Consider the following 18,537-nt stretch of genomic DNA (forward strand, 5'->3'; position numbering starts at 1 on the left):
ACAATATAAAATAAAAAAATATTTGAATAAATGGTGACTTTTAACATTTTTTCAGTATTAATAATCACACTCTTTGTAACTCAGAATTCAGCTATTGCAACTGGCTTTTCCAGTAATAGAAATTCATAATAAACAATAGCTAGACTTGGGAACACACATGCAAAGTGAAATGTCCTAATTTATTTTATATTTCTTTTAACAGTGAGCCACAAGCAATGTGCTATATAGAGACATCAAATCTAGATGGGGAAACAAATCTAAAAATACGTCAGGTAAAATCTTTCAGTTAATTCAAATTTCTAAACATTGCTGACATTTTCTATTATATATCAATCTTAATAAGATACAACATGAGTCACCAAATTTGAGGACTGACATCCAAAAATAAAGAAGATGGAATAAAAATAGTATAGAGAATCAGAAATATAGCCCAACTAATGTATATTACCTTACTGAAGGATTGGGAGCAATAACCCCTTAATTCTTGAATCAAGACTCTGATGTTTCTTTGTTTTTACTTAATTCTCTGAAGTCACACTATTAAACTTGAGGAATAAACATAAACATTGTTTAAGGCATGAAAAAAACTGAAAATCACCATATTCTGACTCCCCATGGATTCTAATTTCCACTAGTTTCTTACTGTCCGTAATGACCATGAGAAAATCTTTCTTATTTAATTAGTGTTTTATTCTGTACCACCAGTCCAGCTTTTTCTTCCCTTTACTAGGGTTTTTATGCCAGGCACTGCCTTGCGAATTGGTCACTGTCTCATGATATACAGTATATACTAAGCTATGCAAGGACACTATTATCCCATAAACAAGCATATCAGATATAAAATATTTCTAATTACTCAAAAATGTTTGTTAAATAAGATGTGGTTAGATTTTAAAAATTGTCCCTTGTTTTGTGCAACATATTTCTTACAATCCTGCAGAAAATTGATTCACGTGTAAGAGTTATAATAACATAACATTCCAAATATTCTACAAATTAATATTGTAAGATTATTTTAGGATTTTGCTTCTTTTTTTTGTAATGTGTGCTTGTTGAAAAATATTAAAACCTGTTCAATAATTCTGAGTGTAAAATTAAACAAAATGTTTATCTTCCCTGTAGCCTTGTTAATAGTATGAATGAATGTTGAGCTGTTGAAATGTACTTCCAGATTTTCTGTCTTCATCTTGTTAATTTGTTTATTGATAAGAGGTTTTTAAAACAGAGTAGAGAATTTCAATGTCATATGATTCATTACAGAGAACTGCAAGTACAACCAGCCACTAGCTTACAAGTGTGATACAATAAACAAACTTCATTTAAGACTAACCCCTAGTGTTTTGTTTATTTCTTTTAAAGGGTTTATCTTTAACTGCAAATTTTCTGTCACCTGAAGACCTAATGACTCTCACTGGAAAACTAGAATGTGAAGGCCCCAATCGGCATCTGTATGATTTTACTGGGACACTGCACTTAGAAAATCATAGGTACTTTGATTTTCATAGTAAAGACAATTATTATTATTTGAATTCTTATTATCTTCTTTTTGGTATATTGTTTTATAATAACTGTGATGGGGCGGCACGGTGGCGCAGTGGGTAGCGCTGCTGCCTCGCAGTTGGGTGATCTGGGGACCTGGGTTCGCTTCCCGGGTCCTCCCTGCGTGGAGTTTGCATGTTCTCCCCGTGTCTGCGTGGGTTTCCTCCGGGTGCTCCGGTTTCCTCCCACATTCCAAAGACATGCCGGTTAGGTGGATTGGTGATTCTAAATTGGCCCTAGTGTGTGCTTGGTGTGTGGGTGTGTTTGTGTGTGTCCTACGGTGGGTTGGCACCCTGCCCAGGATTGTTTCCTGCCTTGTGCCCTGTGTTGGCTGGGATTGGCTCCAGCAGACCCCCGTGACCCTGTGTTTGGATTCAGCGGGTTGGAAAATGGATGGATGGATGGATAACTGTGATTTAGTATCTTCCAAGAGATTTATGCCATAGTTAATTATGACTGCATGATTTCAGACTTTTCCATGCTGAATTTTAATCAGGAGGAAAATATTGCACTGTACTGATGTTACTGTAACTTTATTTATCTCAAGATATATACAGTACTTCATCTGGTACCTATACTGACACTCTTTACTAATATTAGGTTAAAATTAAGAATTCAAATGCATTGTAGTAGTTGAAAAACTGTAAATTAATCAACAACATTCATCAAAATTTCAAAATGGGTAAACATCTTTCATTATATTGTTAGCTGTTAATGCTTACTATCTAATTATAAGACCATAAAAATGTCATTCTTGAAACTTGTACAGCTTGTAAAAAGCTAATTGTTCAAAAATGTACTGTAAATATACATTAAGGGTTTTTACTTAGCAATTATTCTAAATTAAAATGTTAGTAAAGTTCATCATGTAGCAGGACATTTTTGATGCATGTTGTTTCTTAGAACTATTTTTTTAAAGTAACTATAGAAATTCCTAATGTGGTTTTATTAAACACCATACTTTGTGAATAAAGTGAACTGTAAATATAATGTTCTGCTTTTATGCATAAAGCTAGCATTTATAAAACACAGCATGCAGTACATATGCTAAGATAATGCTCATCATCTATGTTTGTTTGATCTGAAATATATTGCTGTTTTGTAAGGGCATGGGCTCAGGAAGGTGTGGGAAAATATAGCACAGTAATGCTTGCCCATTCTTATTCCAGTGGGTCTCTTAGGTTTTGCAAATTAGTTGTTTGATATGTATTTTGAGTAAGTTGTTCCATCTCATGTGGGACATTCTTGACCAGATCAATACACAATGAATAGGGAAATCATTGCATTAAAATGACTTTACTGGTTGGAGGTGAAGGAGTGGAATTGTTAGAAAAGGTTTGTGCATAGCCATGCGGTGTGTGTAATGTTGTGTGAAACTCCATTCAAATGGATGCTTTGTATGAAGTGGGTGCTTAAAAGACGCAGTATTGTGAAAGGTAGTCGGCAGGTGGCAACTGTGACTATTGTTTGTAGAAAATGTATACGAGTGTTGCAGAATGCTCATATGTAAGTGTAAATTTAGATATCAGCAGTGAAGTTATTTTGGAACAAGTAGGGGAGTTTTGATAGTCATTTAACATTTTTTTAACACAGACAGATGCAGAAATAGGAAGGTTGAGAGGTACATAGAAGAAATTCTGGGAATTATCCTGCATTCTGTATTCTAAAGGAATCTTCTGGCATTGAAGGGTAATATTTATACTGTATGAGAAGCGGGATTCTCTACCAGAGTAAGACATGGCAGATGAAAGTGGAACCTGAAGCAAAGCTGGAAATAACAGTGATGAGAGCGATTGGTTTGACTGGAGTATCATGGTGTAAGTTCAATACAAATGATGACTTAAGAAGATCTGGTGTGTAAACAGTAGGTGTTGTGCAGTGGAAAAGGAGAATAAGTTGGTTTGGGCATGTGGAATGAAATGCAAAGAATGACTGAGTAAAGAAGTGCACCAAGATGGAGGTGCAGGGAATGAGGACAAGATAGTGAGGCTAAAGAAGACTTGATTGAGGTAGGTGTTAGATGATTTGAAAAAAATGCATAGGACTGTGGAAGGTAGAGAAAAATGTTATGGGGCAACTAGCTAACCTGTAAAAGCCTGAAATCATTAACCTATGGTACCTACACCAAAAGCTCTTCAAAAATCCAAATTAATTATATTGTGTCATTTTTCAGCTAGCATTTTACCCCAGGATGGGGCTCAAAATAGTGCTTCTTGTCTATTTTGTTCAGTTGTGTGTATTTAGGTTAATATTTCTTTTGTTTGTTATGTGCATTATTCTTTATGACAATAAAATGTCTTGGTTATGTCCCATGTTTTGTGGGTGGTCCACCAAGTGTTAGGACCACCTGCCAATCATCGCTCAATAAATCTACAGAGTCTCCCATAGTTCCTTGCTGTTCATTTCGAATGCGCTAGGGAGTGGAGTTTTACTTGTGTTTTGCTGTGTTTTGTGCTTACTGTGATATCCTGGACTTTTTAACCTGTACTCTGTTTTTGACTTTTCCTTGAAGTGGTTCCTCAGGGTTCTGTCCTCGGCAATCTGCTCTATTGGATCTATATGCATCCCCATGGCCATATCATTTGTAGCTATGGACTGGGTTGTTATATTTATGCAAATGATGCTCAACTCTATTTCAATGTTAAAAGTAAAACTTTTTCAAGGGACAAAATATATTTTACAGAAACACCTTCCATGCCTTTGCACTGCTACCATTCATCTTCATTGTTTTTTGGTCAGCACAATCAATGAGTGCAGTCATGAGCTTTTAGAAATACTGTAAGCATTCAAGACCAAGATCAGCCAGTTATCTTGTAACTATTGTTTTATTTATTAGCCTACTAAAATGGAATACTACCATACTTCATCAGTGACAAGATACTGTATGAAAAGTTTAATTAACTACATACATAAGTATGTACGTAAGTGTATTTTTATTATCTCATGTACTAGGGTGTTGTACCATGTTAGCCATTATGAATGTAGAGAAAAGCCAAGCAAAATGACACCTTTTATTGGCTAACTAGAAAGATTACAATATGCAAGCTTTCGAGGCAACTCAGGCCCCTTCTTCAGGCAAGATGTAATCATTATCTCATGAGTGAATTTGTTTGAAGAAGGTATACACAATATAAACATATCACACAGATATCACATCATCCAAGAATGAATAAATATGGGGATTAGCAACAAATGCTTTTCATTGTACTATAATGTATGGAATTATAATATTGAATTATATCAGTTCATTGTAAGTATAGATCAACCAGCTCCACACACATTGATTTTGTGATTAAGAATAAAAATGTAATACAATTGGTAATAAAAGGCTTCCTAATAATTTCAAGACTAAACTCAAATTATAATCAATGAACATTTAAATTGAGAGAATGACTACTGTTCAGATGGAGTATATCTGTAGTACTGCAGTTGTGCTGAGCTGTTGGTTACACAGTATAAGTTGTGTCATTTGCTGTCAGCTACTTTTATCAATAGTGTTTTTTTCAATTACAGGACCATAATTGGCTGAATGTTTGTTTATTTTTTCTTTGATAGTGAATAATTTCCCGTTGCATTCATATCACTACCATGCTACATTTAAAGCAATTTAAATTTTACTCAGGAATTTGAACTAAACTGGACATGCATGTGATATGCTGGAAACTACTTATTGATTTTTAGAAGAATTGCCTGATGCTATCTGATTTAAGAGCCAGTTTTTGGTAAGGGCCAGTGTAATTGTTAAAGGGGCCATTCACACACACACACACACTCCCATATACACAGTATGTACATTTTTAATAACCATAGTTCTTGAGAAGTATACAATGTATTGATTTTAAAACATATTTATTCCTTTTATTTTTTAGTCCTACCCCACTTGGGCCTGACCAAGTGTTACTTCGAGGTGCTCAACTAAGGAATACTCAGTGGGTACTTGGAGCTGTTGTTTACACAGGACATGACACTAAACTCATGCAGGTAACTTGCATTATGATGCAGTGTTCTCAAGTTAATAACATTTAGATAATTTAGGAAAAGCAGTCTATGACAGTTTAATTGAGTTATCTAATTTGCTGAATTGTATATTAGGGATGTTTTGGATGGTGTGCCCTAATTTTGGAAATGTTTACATAATGTTTCAGAAGTGCATTAATTCAGAAACATGAATTCAGTTTCCTTGAAGCTGACAAATTCCTGTACTGTCAAAGATATTCTTAAGATTGAATTGTTTTAATTCTAGTTAGAAAGAAGCCTACAATTTGAAGGAATTAAATATAAAAATGAATGTGGCTATATTAGTGGTTAACTTAGAAGCAAATTGTTTAAAAAATTCTTTCAAACTATTTTTTCAGCTTTTGTACAAGTTATTCTGCCCAATATAGGATAGAGTATATGTAGCATGTGTTTTTTTGTACTTAGTTTTGGCTTGAAAGCTTTTTTTACAGTAATCTGCTTGTTGTATGGCATCATTTTACCACTTTTGTTTTACCTGATGATTTTCTGAAATAAAGTAAAATAAAAATTTGAAATCTTAGTATTTTTTTATTTTCATTTTAAACAGAACTCGACTAAAGCACCATTAAAGCGGTCAAATGTCGAGAGAGTAACTAACATACAGATCCTGGTCTTATTCTGTATTCTTCTTGTCATGGCACTTGTCAGCTCTGTGGGAGCAGCCATCTGGAACAGACAGCACACAGAAGTGGACTGGTACCTTTCCAGAGCTGGTAATGTTGTATATTTCTTACAATTAGCTATAACATCTCTAGTTGATTATGCAAAGCTACTATGCATTTTAGGAATAAATGCAGAAATACTATTGCCTTTTCAAATATCTGTTTTTCAATAATCTTAAGTACTAGGGTGTTGTACCGTGTTAGCCATTATGAATGTAGAGAAAAGCCAAGCAAAATGACACCTTTTATTGGCTAACTAAAAAGATTACAATATGCAAGCTTTCGAGGCAACTCAGGCCCCTTCTTCAGGCAAGATGTAATGTGGCTTTTCTCTACATTCAATAATCTTAAAAAATATATTGTTTACATCCATACTAAATTTGTCCATTTTAGTTCAGAATATTTCTTTTAGTTTGCTTTTATAATTAGCATTGATTTCTGAAGATGATAAAAATAATAATAATAAATACATTAATATGTACATAAGCTTAGAAGTATTTTGCATACAGTACAAAATAAATTAAGTTTGCAACATGGTATTTAATGTGATAATGATGACAATATGTTATTCTTTGATTTACTTTTAGAACCTGCTGGTGTATGATAAATACTTCTCCAAAAGCGAAGTGATCAAATTTAGACCTGAAGTTTTTTCTCATTATACTTTAAAAATTGTTTTGACTTTTTTCCTGAGATTGAATTTTGCATATTTTTGTAAGATGACAATTTATTGTAGTTTGTTGTAAATGAGTGTCATTTGGGAAACAATAGAGCAGGCAACTGGGCTCACCACATGGCAGGGACTTATAAGTGAGTTGTAGATGAGTTATATACAGTATGAGTTGTCATCATAGGGTTGTAAAGCAAGTATTCACAGTACCAAATTGGTTGCATTGGAAAGGCTACAGGAAGGTGCACAGTTAACGGTGAAGGAGAGTAACTGATATAATATGTTCTCTCAGGTTTCTAGAGCAGGGATGACCCTGTGTCAAAGAGTAAACAGTACTAGACTAGCTTAAGGGATTCCTTGAAATTAAATCCTCTAAGGGAATAAAATCAAAAATAGTAACAGTGCAATTGGGAACATTAAATACAGAAGCTCCCAGTCTGATGACCGGCAGCTGGGAGGCCCATTACACAATACTTGGCCAGTTGATTGATATTTTTCTAGTCATCATACCCTGAGATTGCCTTATCCTTATAACCAGAGCTGGAGCTTAGGACTGCAGGGACACTGGGATCACTAGGCAAACTCTTAGGTGGACAGTCTCAGAAGTTCCACAAGGGATTTATGGTCCTGGAGGTTTTTGAGGAATGTCCTTTGGAGTAGTTCACGGGTATAGCTTAAAAGCTTTTTCTGTTCATGTCATCTGTAAACTTGGAATCAATAGGTGACATTGAAGTTACTCGTTTTGCTGAATGCTGAAAGACTGAAGTCGAACATTACAATAAACCACAGTAGATGATTTATTAAAATCTTCAACACAAAAGTAAGAAATACAACGTATGTTCAATAAAAAAAATTATATTTGGTAAGGTTTTATTATTAATACACAGAAACGTAAATAAATGGAAAAAACTAGCCAAAAGGCTTAATTCTTAACCTTTCTTATGTATGCAAGTTTTTCTTTAGACACCCAATTTTTCTTTTATAAGTTAAAAAAACAACAAGCATCTTTATATTAATCCTGACTGAGCAATAAATATGTGATTCCTAGTTCTGACCATCATTAATAAGTCAAAAAGACCCTGGACAAAAAGTGTTTGAGAGGCACAAAATAAATAAAGTTTATGCAGATCATTTTCTTTATTAATAAGAAGTCAAATCATATCATTTAACAATCCCTTGCAATTAACCCATGTGTTTGTAAAATTTACTGTAGGTACACATTCTGGAGCAGTAAAATCACCTGCCAATTACATGCCCACTGACACCAATTTAACCAAGATCATAAGGTTGCACTTAATACACTCTGTCTCTTGCCTTGTTCACAATTGTGAACTTCATGAAAATAAATATTCCTTTTCAAATTAAAGATTGAAAAATTGTTTGAAAATTTCCACTAGTTAATTAGAAGCAACCAAGAAGATTTACTATATAATTCTTTGCTTAGAACTTCAGTGAAAATGCAGAGGGTATATGTCAATTAATATACTGTTATACACTGTATGTTGGTCTGTAGACACTATACAGTAGCTCTTCTGACCACCTGATCCAACACGCTCACCAGTCAAATGGAACAAATGCCAGTTCTACATAATAATGTGAAACATCAAGAGCACAAAATGTTTTGTTATCTTATATCATGTTGAGAAAATGTTTAAAGACCACAGTACCTAGTCAGACATATGTTTCACTCTGACCTGCAAAAATTGAAAATAAGCTTGTGAAAACAGCCAAAAAATACATACTAAGATTATTATTCCATGTAAGACAATTTTCAGGTTAAATCAGAAATAGAACTTGAATAAGGGAAATTGTAAAATATTTTTATGCCTTTCAGACCCTGATTTACTGGAGAATGTAAATGTACTGAAATGACTGAGCAAAATAAACGTAAAACCACTGAAGACTCATTGGGTGACTTTTTGATTTCTTTGCTTGCATGTTTCAATTTTGTTGTTATTAAAATGATTTAATTTACCTCACACAACTTCAGACAGCAGTAGAAGTGACTTATTATTAGTATTGTAGTAGTTCACATAAGCTTCTGACGTGACAGCAAGTTCCTGCCCACATATGCCCAACTCTGCTGGCGTTTCACTATCTTGTATTGCGGATCTTTTTTGCTGTCAGGTGAGGCGATCAGATGCAGAAAAGAGGAAAATATTCAATTTGAAAAAAACCTGGCTCAAGGTAAACATGAAGCAGTAAATGGATGACTTACTGAAGTTACTGAGAACGCTCATCTGTTTTAAAAGAGACAATTTTGTAGGTTTGCCAATGCCTTCTAAATGGGAGTGTTTTCAAATAAAAAAAAATATGTACATCATGTTCAACATCAAATATTTAAAATTTCCAAGACAGACAGCCAAGTAGACATGACACCAGTAATAAGTGCTTGCTGTATTTTATTTAAACAGACCTAATAAACACAGATAAATTGTTTATTGCAAAAACAATGATAATAACCTAATTCTAAAAATTTAATTTGGACACAATATTAGTGCATATATTAAGCTATTAGATTCTAACTGAGAAACTTCAGCTTCTTTAAGTAATATTGATTATTTCATCTTAGAGCCTGAAACTAGATGTGTTATCCTTTGTGATGATATTTGATCTACATACATAAACAATCAAACTTTCTGACAACTACTACGAGTGGACTCAAACAAAAAGACATGTCTTTATGCAGATGGCATGGTGCTTTATATTACTGAGAGATACTTACAGAATCACTTCCATATATACCATATGTATCCTACACAATTTTGCGGGTAAAGATTAATTTTCATAATCTTATCATCTCCGGGAAGTACTATTACATGTAATTTAAATTTTATCTATTCTCTTTAACTGTATCACAGCAGTTTACATACCTTGGAATTATAGCTACGCAAAGATTTCAAATATAAATGTAACTTGATGGAATATTTTAACCAAGACCTTGTCAACTGGTTATGTTTTTTTATCTCACATTAAGTGGGATAATTTATAGTTTTAAAATGGGTATCTTTCAAAGTTTTTCACTTTTGCAGTGCATTCTGATATACAATACAGTAATCCCTCCTCCATCGCGGGGGTTGCGTTCCAGAGCCACCCGCGAAACAAGAAAATCCGCGAAGTAGAAACCATATGTTTATATGGTTATTTTTAGAATGCCATGCTTGGGTCACAGATTTGTGCAGAAACACAGGAGGTTGTAGAGAGACAGGAACGTTATTCAAACACTGCAAACAAACATTTGTCTCTTTTTCAAAAGTTTAAACTGTGCTCCATGACAAGACAGAGATGACAGTTCTGTCTCACAATTAAAAGAATGCAAACATATCTTCCTTTTCAAAGGAGTGCAAAGCAAGCAGTCAAAAAAAAAATCAATAGGGCTTTTTGGCTTTTATGTATGCGAAGCACCTCTGGTACAAAGCTGTTGAAGGCGGCAGCTCACACCCCCTCTGTCAGGAGCAGGAAGAGAGAGAGAGAGAGCCACAGAAAAACAAAGTCAAAAATCAATACGTGCCCTTTGAGCTTTTAAGTATGCGAAGCACCGTGCAGCATGTCCTTCAGGAAGCAGCTGCACACAGCCCCCCTGCTCACACCCCCCTGCGTCAGCGCAAGAGAGAGAGAGAGAGAGAGAGAGAGAGAGAGAGAAAGTAAGTTGGGTAGCTTCTCAGCCATCTGCCAATAGCGTCCCTTGTATGAAATCAACTGGACAAACCAACTGAGGAAGCATGTACCAGAAATTAAAAGACCCATTGTCCTCAGAAATCCGCGAACCAGCAAAAAATCCGCGATATATATTTAAATATGCTTACATATAAAATCCGCGATAGAGTGAAGCCGCGAAAGGCGAAGCGCGATATAGCGAGGGATCACTGTATCCCACTTCAAAAAAATGTTTTGTTTATAACATGCAAAAGAGAAAAATCCTAATAAACACTCCTGACATTGTCTTACTATCTGCTGTAGAAATTGTACTACCTAGTTACAATAAAGATATTGGTAGAGTCTCCATACTATACCAATGTCCTCAAAAGCATTCACCTTGTACCTAATCAGATACTTCTAGGAGTTGGACCTGTACAGTAGATTTTCAGGTAACATTTTGAAGATACCACTAGCTAAAATACACCTACAGTAAAAAATACACTGTGTGAAACATGATCTTAGTTCATAACTGTACACTGTACACATCTTTCCTTACTCATACTATCTAAAATGTATCCTGATCAAGACCGTAATTATGAATGATGTTGTCACTCACCTGCTTTAGTTGGTCACAAGTTTTGGGAGTGTTCCCTGCTCAGACTTAAATAAACAAAATCTTTATATATAGTAAGAGGATACCTGCTCTCATTTGACTAAGGTGTAATATAGTTTTTGTTACTGATATGTGCTTAATAAGTTGTGATACAATTTGTATAATCAACAGAATATTTTAAACAATGAAGGTACATGTTAAATGTATTCAATGGTTCTTTGTGATAATTTCAGTGGGTTTGAAAGCAAGTTAACTTTCTTCCATATTTGACTCATATGTTCAGGTTCAGGTTTGTGTATATATGTTAAAGTTTTACCCTTGTGCTAAATATTCCATTGGTTTGTTATGATACCAATATAATTGTTTCACTTTTGCTCAACCAATTACAAATAATATAAACTATTACACCTAAGGTATAATCTATACCATCTTTGTACTGTTTTTATATTCAGTATTATGTGGTGATAACTACTGTGAGAAGCTAATTAAACCAATAGACAACAGAGATTAGGTTAAAATCCAGATGTGCTTGCTATGTTTATGTTAAGCTTCTTAGCTATGCTTTGAGCATCTGGGTCCTTTTGTAGAGGCTGATACACTACTCTCAGAATATCATGTAGAATGTAGATCCTGATCGTTTTGGACCTAACAATGAAGTGGCCTTAATCCCAAAATAAGTACAACAGCTAAATTAAACTAATTTTGTTATTGTTAAGAAAATACATTTTCTGCTACTCAGTTATGCACCCCAAGTGAAGAAAATAATGTTAATTTGTTAATGTGGATAGGAGCAAAAATTTGTAACAGTAAGCATTTTTATTCTTTGTTGAGACAATTGTACTCTCAGAGTGCTTGGTAAAATTTATTCATTGTCTGTGAAGTTCAGGAAATGCTTGCCTATGCCATTCACAATTGACTAGTATGTTTTTTTAAGTGTTTGCTTTGAGATGACAGATGTTATCATGATATATTTGCATGATATTTAACTTTAATATTATATTTTCTTCTTTAGCTGATATCTCCAACAACTTTTGGTACAACCTATTGACATTCATTATTCTGTACAACAACTTGATTCCCATCAGCTTATTAGTGACTTTGGAAGTTGTGCGGTTTACTCAGGCTCTTTTCATTAATTGGGTAAGTAGATTCCTTTTCAAGTTGTATTTTTCAAGATGTTATTTCATATTATAAACTTTTTAAAGTGAATAGTTAAATAAATAAATAGTTAAAGATGAAATCTAAACTACTAACACAGTATTTAAAATAATAATAATGTTATATACAAAATTTACACAAAAACACCTTTGATCAGTACCTAATTTGTAAATATGAGATGCTGGAGTTTGTAGAACTGGCCAAGGATGGAAGGAGGGTGTGCCTACAACTGCAATTTGGGCACCAGAGCTCAACGCTGCTAACACTGAGTTACATCATCGGCCTAATAAATACATGAAGTCAGTCCTGCTTATGTGTATGCTTGCATGCATTAATTAAAATTTGACTTGGATATTTTGCAATCATAAACTGTTCTGCTGTCCAAACACTTTGCAGTACACTCATATTGGCGTTTTTCTCTTTCCTCAAGTTCATCTAATGCATTTTTGTCTCAGTTGTCTCACTCTTGTTCCTTTTATCTCTTAACCTCTATATCAGCATCTCTATCCACTGTGGCACACTTTTTTTTCCTTTTTGACATCAATCAATCAAAACACAGATGGATGTAACATTTAAATAAAGTATGTGTAATAAACTGAATTTATTCAAACCTTGTAAAAAAATAAAACCAAATTATTTCATATAGGTTTTGGGGTACTGGAGTGCTTTTGGAGATTCTAGAATGATTTTGGAGGTCCCAGAGTCATGGGGTCCTAGAGCTGTGCTCCAGCCATCTCTGACGCAAATTAAGTGCTGACTTTGTTGTTAACATTCTGATTGCTTCACACACATTCTACCAGCATGGAAATAAATTATTTGTAGGTATAACTTTTAAGAGTCATGTTTATAAATTTTCACACACAATATTTTGAGAGAATGCCCGGTTTCCAAAAGGTTGCCATCTACAAAGGCACTAGTGGGTATCGGCTATCTGCCCATTTCGAAGAATTGCTCTAGTCTAGTGCCTGTCCTTGACACTTTATTTTTTAACTTAGCCACAATCAATGTGGCTTTCAAAGATGTCTCTTTTGGGACTGTCACCTGTCCTGTGAAATCTGTATGTATGTGGCATCTTCACCCATGATAATCTCTCTTCTAAAAACAACCACTTAAAAAATTTTCGGAGTAATTTTATTCTACAGAAAATAAATCAACTATGTTGCAGCTGATCTTTGGCTTCACTCTACAATAAGAGGATTAAGCTTCTTACGAGGACATTACAAGCTGACCCTCATGGATGCCTCTCTCTCTCTCTTTCTACACTTCCCAGGCAAGCAGTACACATACAGGAAATACCACCACCTCTAACCTCTTTGTTTCTTCAGTGGTATTTGCAGAAGCTCTACTACTGCCAGGGTGACTCTATTTTGTGCCCATAGGTTGTCTGTGGGAATTTACCCTGCCCTTTGCATTTTTTGTGAGGTCCTTGCACCTGGCAAACTGTTGCCTGCCAGCAACCCCCTCATAATATATACAGTACTTCAAGGATGGAAAATATCAGTCTGATTCATGTTCTAAAATGCTAAGATTCCATGCTGTGCTATAGGTAACTTTTTGAAATTAATTAAACTACTTTAAATACAACAGAAAACTGTAAGTTTATCTCGGTCTTGTTAAGTACTTAACACAATTTTAAGATTCTTTTTCCATCTAATGAATTATTGTTCATTTTGTGTCACAAGGGCTAGAGTAGATTCATAGTAGCCAAAAATTTGGTGTATCTAGTCATATTAACAAGAACAATACAGTAATACAGTTTGTAAGGTTCTCATAACATCAATATGCCAGTACATGAAAATTTATATTACATTTATATTGTTGTATGTATTTAAGTTCATGTACTGTTATTAATTCCTGTGGCATTTGCCTCAGTGGTTTGTGTTATTCATTGCAGAGGTATTTCTCCTACTGTCAGATATATGCATTTCTGGGAAATCTCTAAACTTCTCTTTACTTAGATAAACTGACAAAAAATGGATTGGTGGATGAACTGACTGTTTTGGTCATATATACAGATATCTAATTCTTAGTATAAAGTAATATGAGTTATCACCTTTTTGACACTTTAGTTATTATTTGAGGCAGCAAATGCCAAAGTATTAAACCTTTTTTGCAACAATACTTGAAAATAATATAGAATAATAGCATCCTGGAATATCAAAATAAAGTAATTATGCATTTAGAATTAGTAAAAAATGTTTTTTTTCTTTCCCCTTGATTCTCTTTTAGGATACAGAAATGTACTTTTCAGAAACAGACACTCCAGCTATGGCCCGGACATCAAATCTGAATGAAGAACTTGGGCAGGTGGGACAAAATCAGCTGTGGCTTGGAAATCCATAGAATTTAAAATAGCTAAGACTTAAAATTTTGCTGCCTTTTTTGTATTTAAGTGTAATAGCTGTAAATGTAATTCTAATATTATGGTTAAAGGATGAAAATAAGACACTGTTTTAATAGATATAATCCCTATAAATACAATAGATCATAACTAAAGAAAATCACCTAATTCACTTTTACCATAGTGATGAAGACTGAAAAGAGAACAGAGAGATCATATCTAGTGCATTGACACACACCATTTAAAGTTTACTTTTCACAGTGTAATCAGATGGTGTCCCCTGGTGTTTCTAAAAAAACAAATAAGGTTAAAATGGTCTAATTTACCTAAATAATTGTTGTATTCAAGCCAAGATAAACAAGGATGAATAATTATTAGGAGAATACTAAGTATAAGAACAAATGATAAAGTAAGGTAAAACTTGTTGCCTTACTGGTTCTTTCTAAAATGGCTTCTTGAGTGCTAACTCTTTGGTGGCATATACACTCACACACTTCAGAAATGCTATAAAGCACCATAAAGCACAAGTCCAATTATGCCTCTTCCCCACCACACCCTGAACATCCCATCCCACTGGGTTGTAACATGTTTTTCTTAAAAAACTGAGCAGTTACTGAACTGGCTTGTGTCTAGACTGACCTGGGCACTAATCCCAGAGTGAGCACCAGAAAGTAGTCAGAGATATCCCTTTAGTCACAGCCTACCAAAATGTCTCTACTCTTTTAAACAACATTAAAATGGCCAAGCTTCTAAGGTACATTCTGGAATTCTTGCTCTTTCTAATTCTAATTGAGTGGGATCATGTGTTGCATTCTAGAGATGTACTGTATGCTGTCACATCTCACTTGGAAGACCTGTGTGGCTCTCTTGCTGAACCTTCTTGACTTCATTCTTTTTCTACAGTGTTTTTTCATTTACAGAGATATATTCAAACTTTAACTTAATAGAATCCCGCTTTGCAGATTGACATTAAGAAATGAGCTATGACAACCAGTATAGATTCCCCTCAGGAATATTCTTTTGGGAGTGTCCCCTGCTCAATGCCATTTGTGTGACATCTTTTGCCATGTTAATCTCTGCAGCTTGTGCCAAGTGCAAATATAAATGGACTAGTGCATTCTAAATTTATTATGTTCTACACTTAGAAAGCTGAATATGTCAAATGTCAAATAAGGATGTGACACTGGCGACAATAGTTTGCATTGATAATGTTTTGAAGTCTTAATGCTTTACTCAGCTGTAGCTCTTGAATTTAACTTGTATGATAAATTTCAAAGTAAGAACTTACACTTATTTTTTTTTTTGTGATTGGATATTTAATATTAACTATACTTCTGTGTTTTATCTTTTTATACTTTTATCATTATAATCAACACATGGTCTGTTCTCATGTATAGAATATTTGCCATTTTCTGTTGATTCTTTTTTTAACAAGACAATGTTTTATGTTTTAGGTGAAGTATCTGTTTTCTGATAAAACTGGTACCCTTACATGTAATGTTATGCATTTTAAGAAATGCACCATCGCAGGAATTGCTTATGGGTAAGGGTTATTGAAAATATTATTGATTATGAAACTGTACCAATGCATTTAAATTTTTACTAAAGCTTAACTCTACAATTTTTTGTTTAGCCATTTTCCTGATCTAGAATCTGAGCGCTCAATGGATGATTTCAGGTAAACCTCAATAATTCTACAATTCAGTTGAGAAAAGAAATCCTGTATCTCTTTTTTATTAAATAGAAACCACATTTTAAGTCAGTTTTGTAAGTTAATTAAAAATAAATGGCTGTTTTGTCAAAAGATGATTGAACGATGAAGTTAAAAAATAACTGCAAATAGTGTTGGACTTTCCTGTGGGTTTATTTGTGGATATACTGTAATCTATACTAAATTTGATAAAATTGTCTTCTTAAAATACACTTCAATTGACTGTTCTGAATAAATACACTTATACAGGTAGGTCATGAATACAGGAGTGTGTTATTATTATAACTAAAACTGTTAATAGTTTCATTTTACAATCATTTAGATGTAATTGACCATTTGACCACTTAATCTGAATTAAAACTAAAAGAATTGGGCTCCCAAAGACTGTTTTCAGTGATGATCCTGTTACGTTAGACTTGCTGTATAGTAAAAATGTTATAGAATTGAGAAGGCTGTTATGCTCAAATGTCCTTTACTGCTGAGCAAAGGCAGAGCAGGTTACCTTAAACATTTCCACACATTTATCAATTTCCTTACTCCTTTGCTGTGTTCGTAGGGATGTAAAGTCAAAGCGTACCCTGGCAGCATCTGGTGCAAATCAAAAGTAAGCCTTGGTTGACCTAGCAGTACATTATAGGGAACCTTATACACTCTTCCCACCTAACAGAATGACAAGTTCTAGAAAATTTGATGAAAATAACTTTATTGTAAGCTAAATATGTAACTGTTTACAGATTACCACACAGATCTTTACATAAAAATCTATAAAAAATAAACCTTCATGATATTTTTAGTGTGAAAAATACATGATTGTAAATTTTTTGTAATCTTAAGGAATATCCATCCATCCATCCATTAACCAGCCCACTATATCCTAACTACAGGGTCACGGGGATCTGCAGGAGCCCATCCCAATCAATACAGGGCGCAAGGCAGAAAACAAACTCCTGGCAGGGCGCCAGCCCACTGCAGGGTGCGCACACACACACACACTCATACCAAGCACATCATTGTGGGAGGAAACCAGAGCACCCAGAGGAAACCCATGCAGACACGGGGAGAACATGCAAACTCCACACAGGTAGGACCCAGGAAGCGAACCTGGGTCTCCTAACTGCGAGGCAGCAGCGCTACCCACTAAGCCACCGTGCCACCCATCTTAAGGAATTTCCAGATTCATTTCTTTAGGTCTAGATTAATTTCTTAAGGAACTGTAGTCATATCATGAAAGCAAAGTTCTGCATTTTCATGACTACCACTTAAAACATTACATTATATGACTGCCAGTATTTAAGCTAGTAAGCGCTACTGTTTCCTTTGCTAGTTTCACATCAAAAATTCTTCCTTTTCTAAAAGCATTGCTTTTGTTGTGTTAAATAATGTTAATTAGAAGAATTACACAAACATACTAAAATGTATATATATTTCCTTGCAGCAATCTTCCATCCAGCAGTCACATTTCTTCTGAATTTGAAGATTCATCACTAATTGAAAATATTGAGTCAAATCATGTAAGTGGTTTTCTTATGTAACATTTAAAATATTCTGACTTTTTATCATTTTAATCAGGAAAGCAGGTAAAAACTGAAGTTTCATATGATATTTCATGATAGCACACCACTTATTATTTACTGTAGTATTGATTTATTTTTAAAGTTACAGGTTTTGGTTGTCTTTTGATTATAAAGTATTGTTAATTGGTATATACATGCACTAGAGAATTTACTAGTATTACTTCCACTTTGGATAAATGTGTCTATTGGAAGACTTAGACCTTTGTTATTAACATTTTAAATGTTTTTACCATTTACAGTTTCTCCTACCTTGATTAGAGCTTTGTTTGTTTCCATTCCTGGTTGTGTTTAATTTTTATGTATCCAGTGTATTTTGTGTGACAGTATTCATATATTTTCACATTTGTTCTGAACTGTTGTACAAGGTGGCCCACGAAAAAGTGGCCCACCTCCACCAAGACGACTGCATTGTGGTGAAGAGATAAATTATCACATTTGGTACTCACATTTACAGGAGATGCTGAAAGTGATCTCCTTGTGTGTCAATACATCTCTGTGCCCGTTTCAGCATGTTCATGTACACTCTTTGCAATGTCATGAGATCGATTGGAGGCAGGCCACTTTTTCATGGGCCATCCTGTATATTATGGACATTGAATCGTATTAGATATTC

The 18,537-nt window shown here is 34.3% G+C and overlaps 1 protein-coding gene across 5 annotated transcripts in view; it reads left to right on the forward strand.

Annotated features, from left to right (window-relative positions):
• The window catches only part of atp8a2 (ATPase phospholipid transporting 8A2), a 429,846-nt gene that overhangs the window by 201,804 nt on the left and 209,505 nt on the right, over nucleotides 1-18,537 (forward strand). For all 5 annotated transcript variants that reach the window (XM_051926384.1, XM_028799509.2, XM_051926385.1 and 2 more), the window contains 9 exons: nucleotides 203-272; nucleotides 1,360-1,487; nucleotides 5,409-5,520; nucleotides 6,104-6,269; nucleotides 12,153-12,280; nucleotides 14,528-14,605; nucleotides 16,094-16,182; nucleotides 16,273-16,317; nucleotides 17,786-17,861. In XM_051926384.1, the coding sequence (XP_051782344.1) occupies nucleotides 203-272; nucleotides 1,360-1,487; nucleotides 5,409-5,520; nucleotides 6,104-6,269; nucleotides 12,153-12,280; nucleotides 14,528-14,605; nucleotides 16,094-16,182; nucleotides 16,273-16,317; nucleotides 17,786-17,861 (892 nt within the window). The remainder of the gene's footprint in view (nucleotides 1-202; nucleotides 273-1,359; nucleotides 1,488-5,408; nucleotides 5,521-6,103; nucleotides 6,270-12,152; nucleotides 12,281-14,527; nucleotides 14,606-16,093; nucleotides 16,183-16,272; nucleotides 16,318-17,785; nucleotides 17,862-18,537) is intronic.

This window comes from Erpetoichthys calabaricus, chromosome 4 (assembly GCF_900747795.2).
Source record: "Erpetoichthys calabaricus chromosome 4, fErpCal1.3, whole genome shotgun sequence".
Taxonomy (NCBI): domain Eukaryota; kingdom Metazoa; phylum Chordata; class Cladistia; order Polypteriformes; family Polypteridae; genus Erpetoichthys; species Erpetoichthys calabaricus.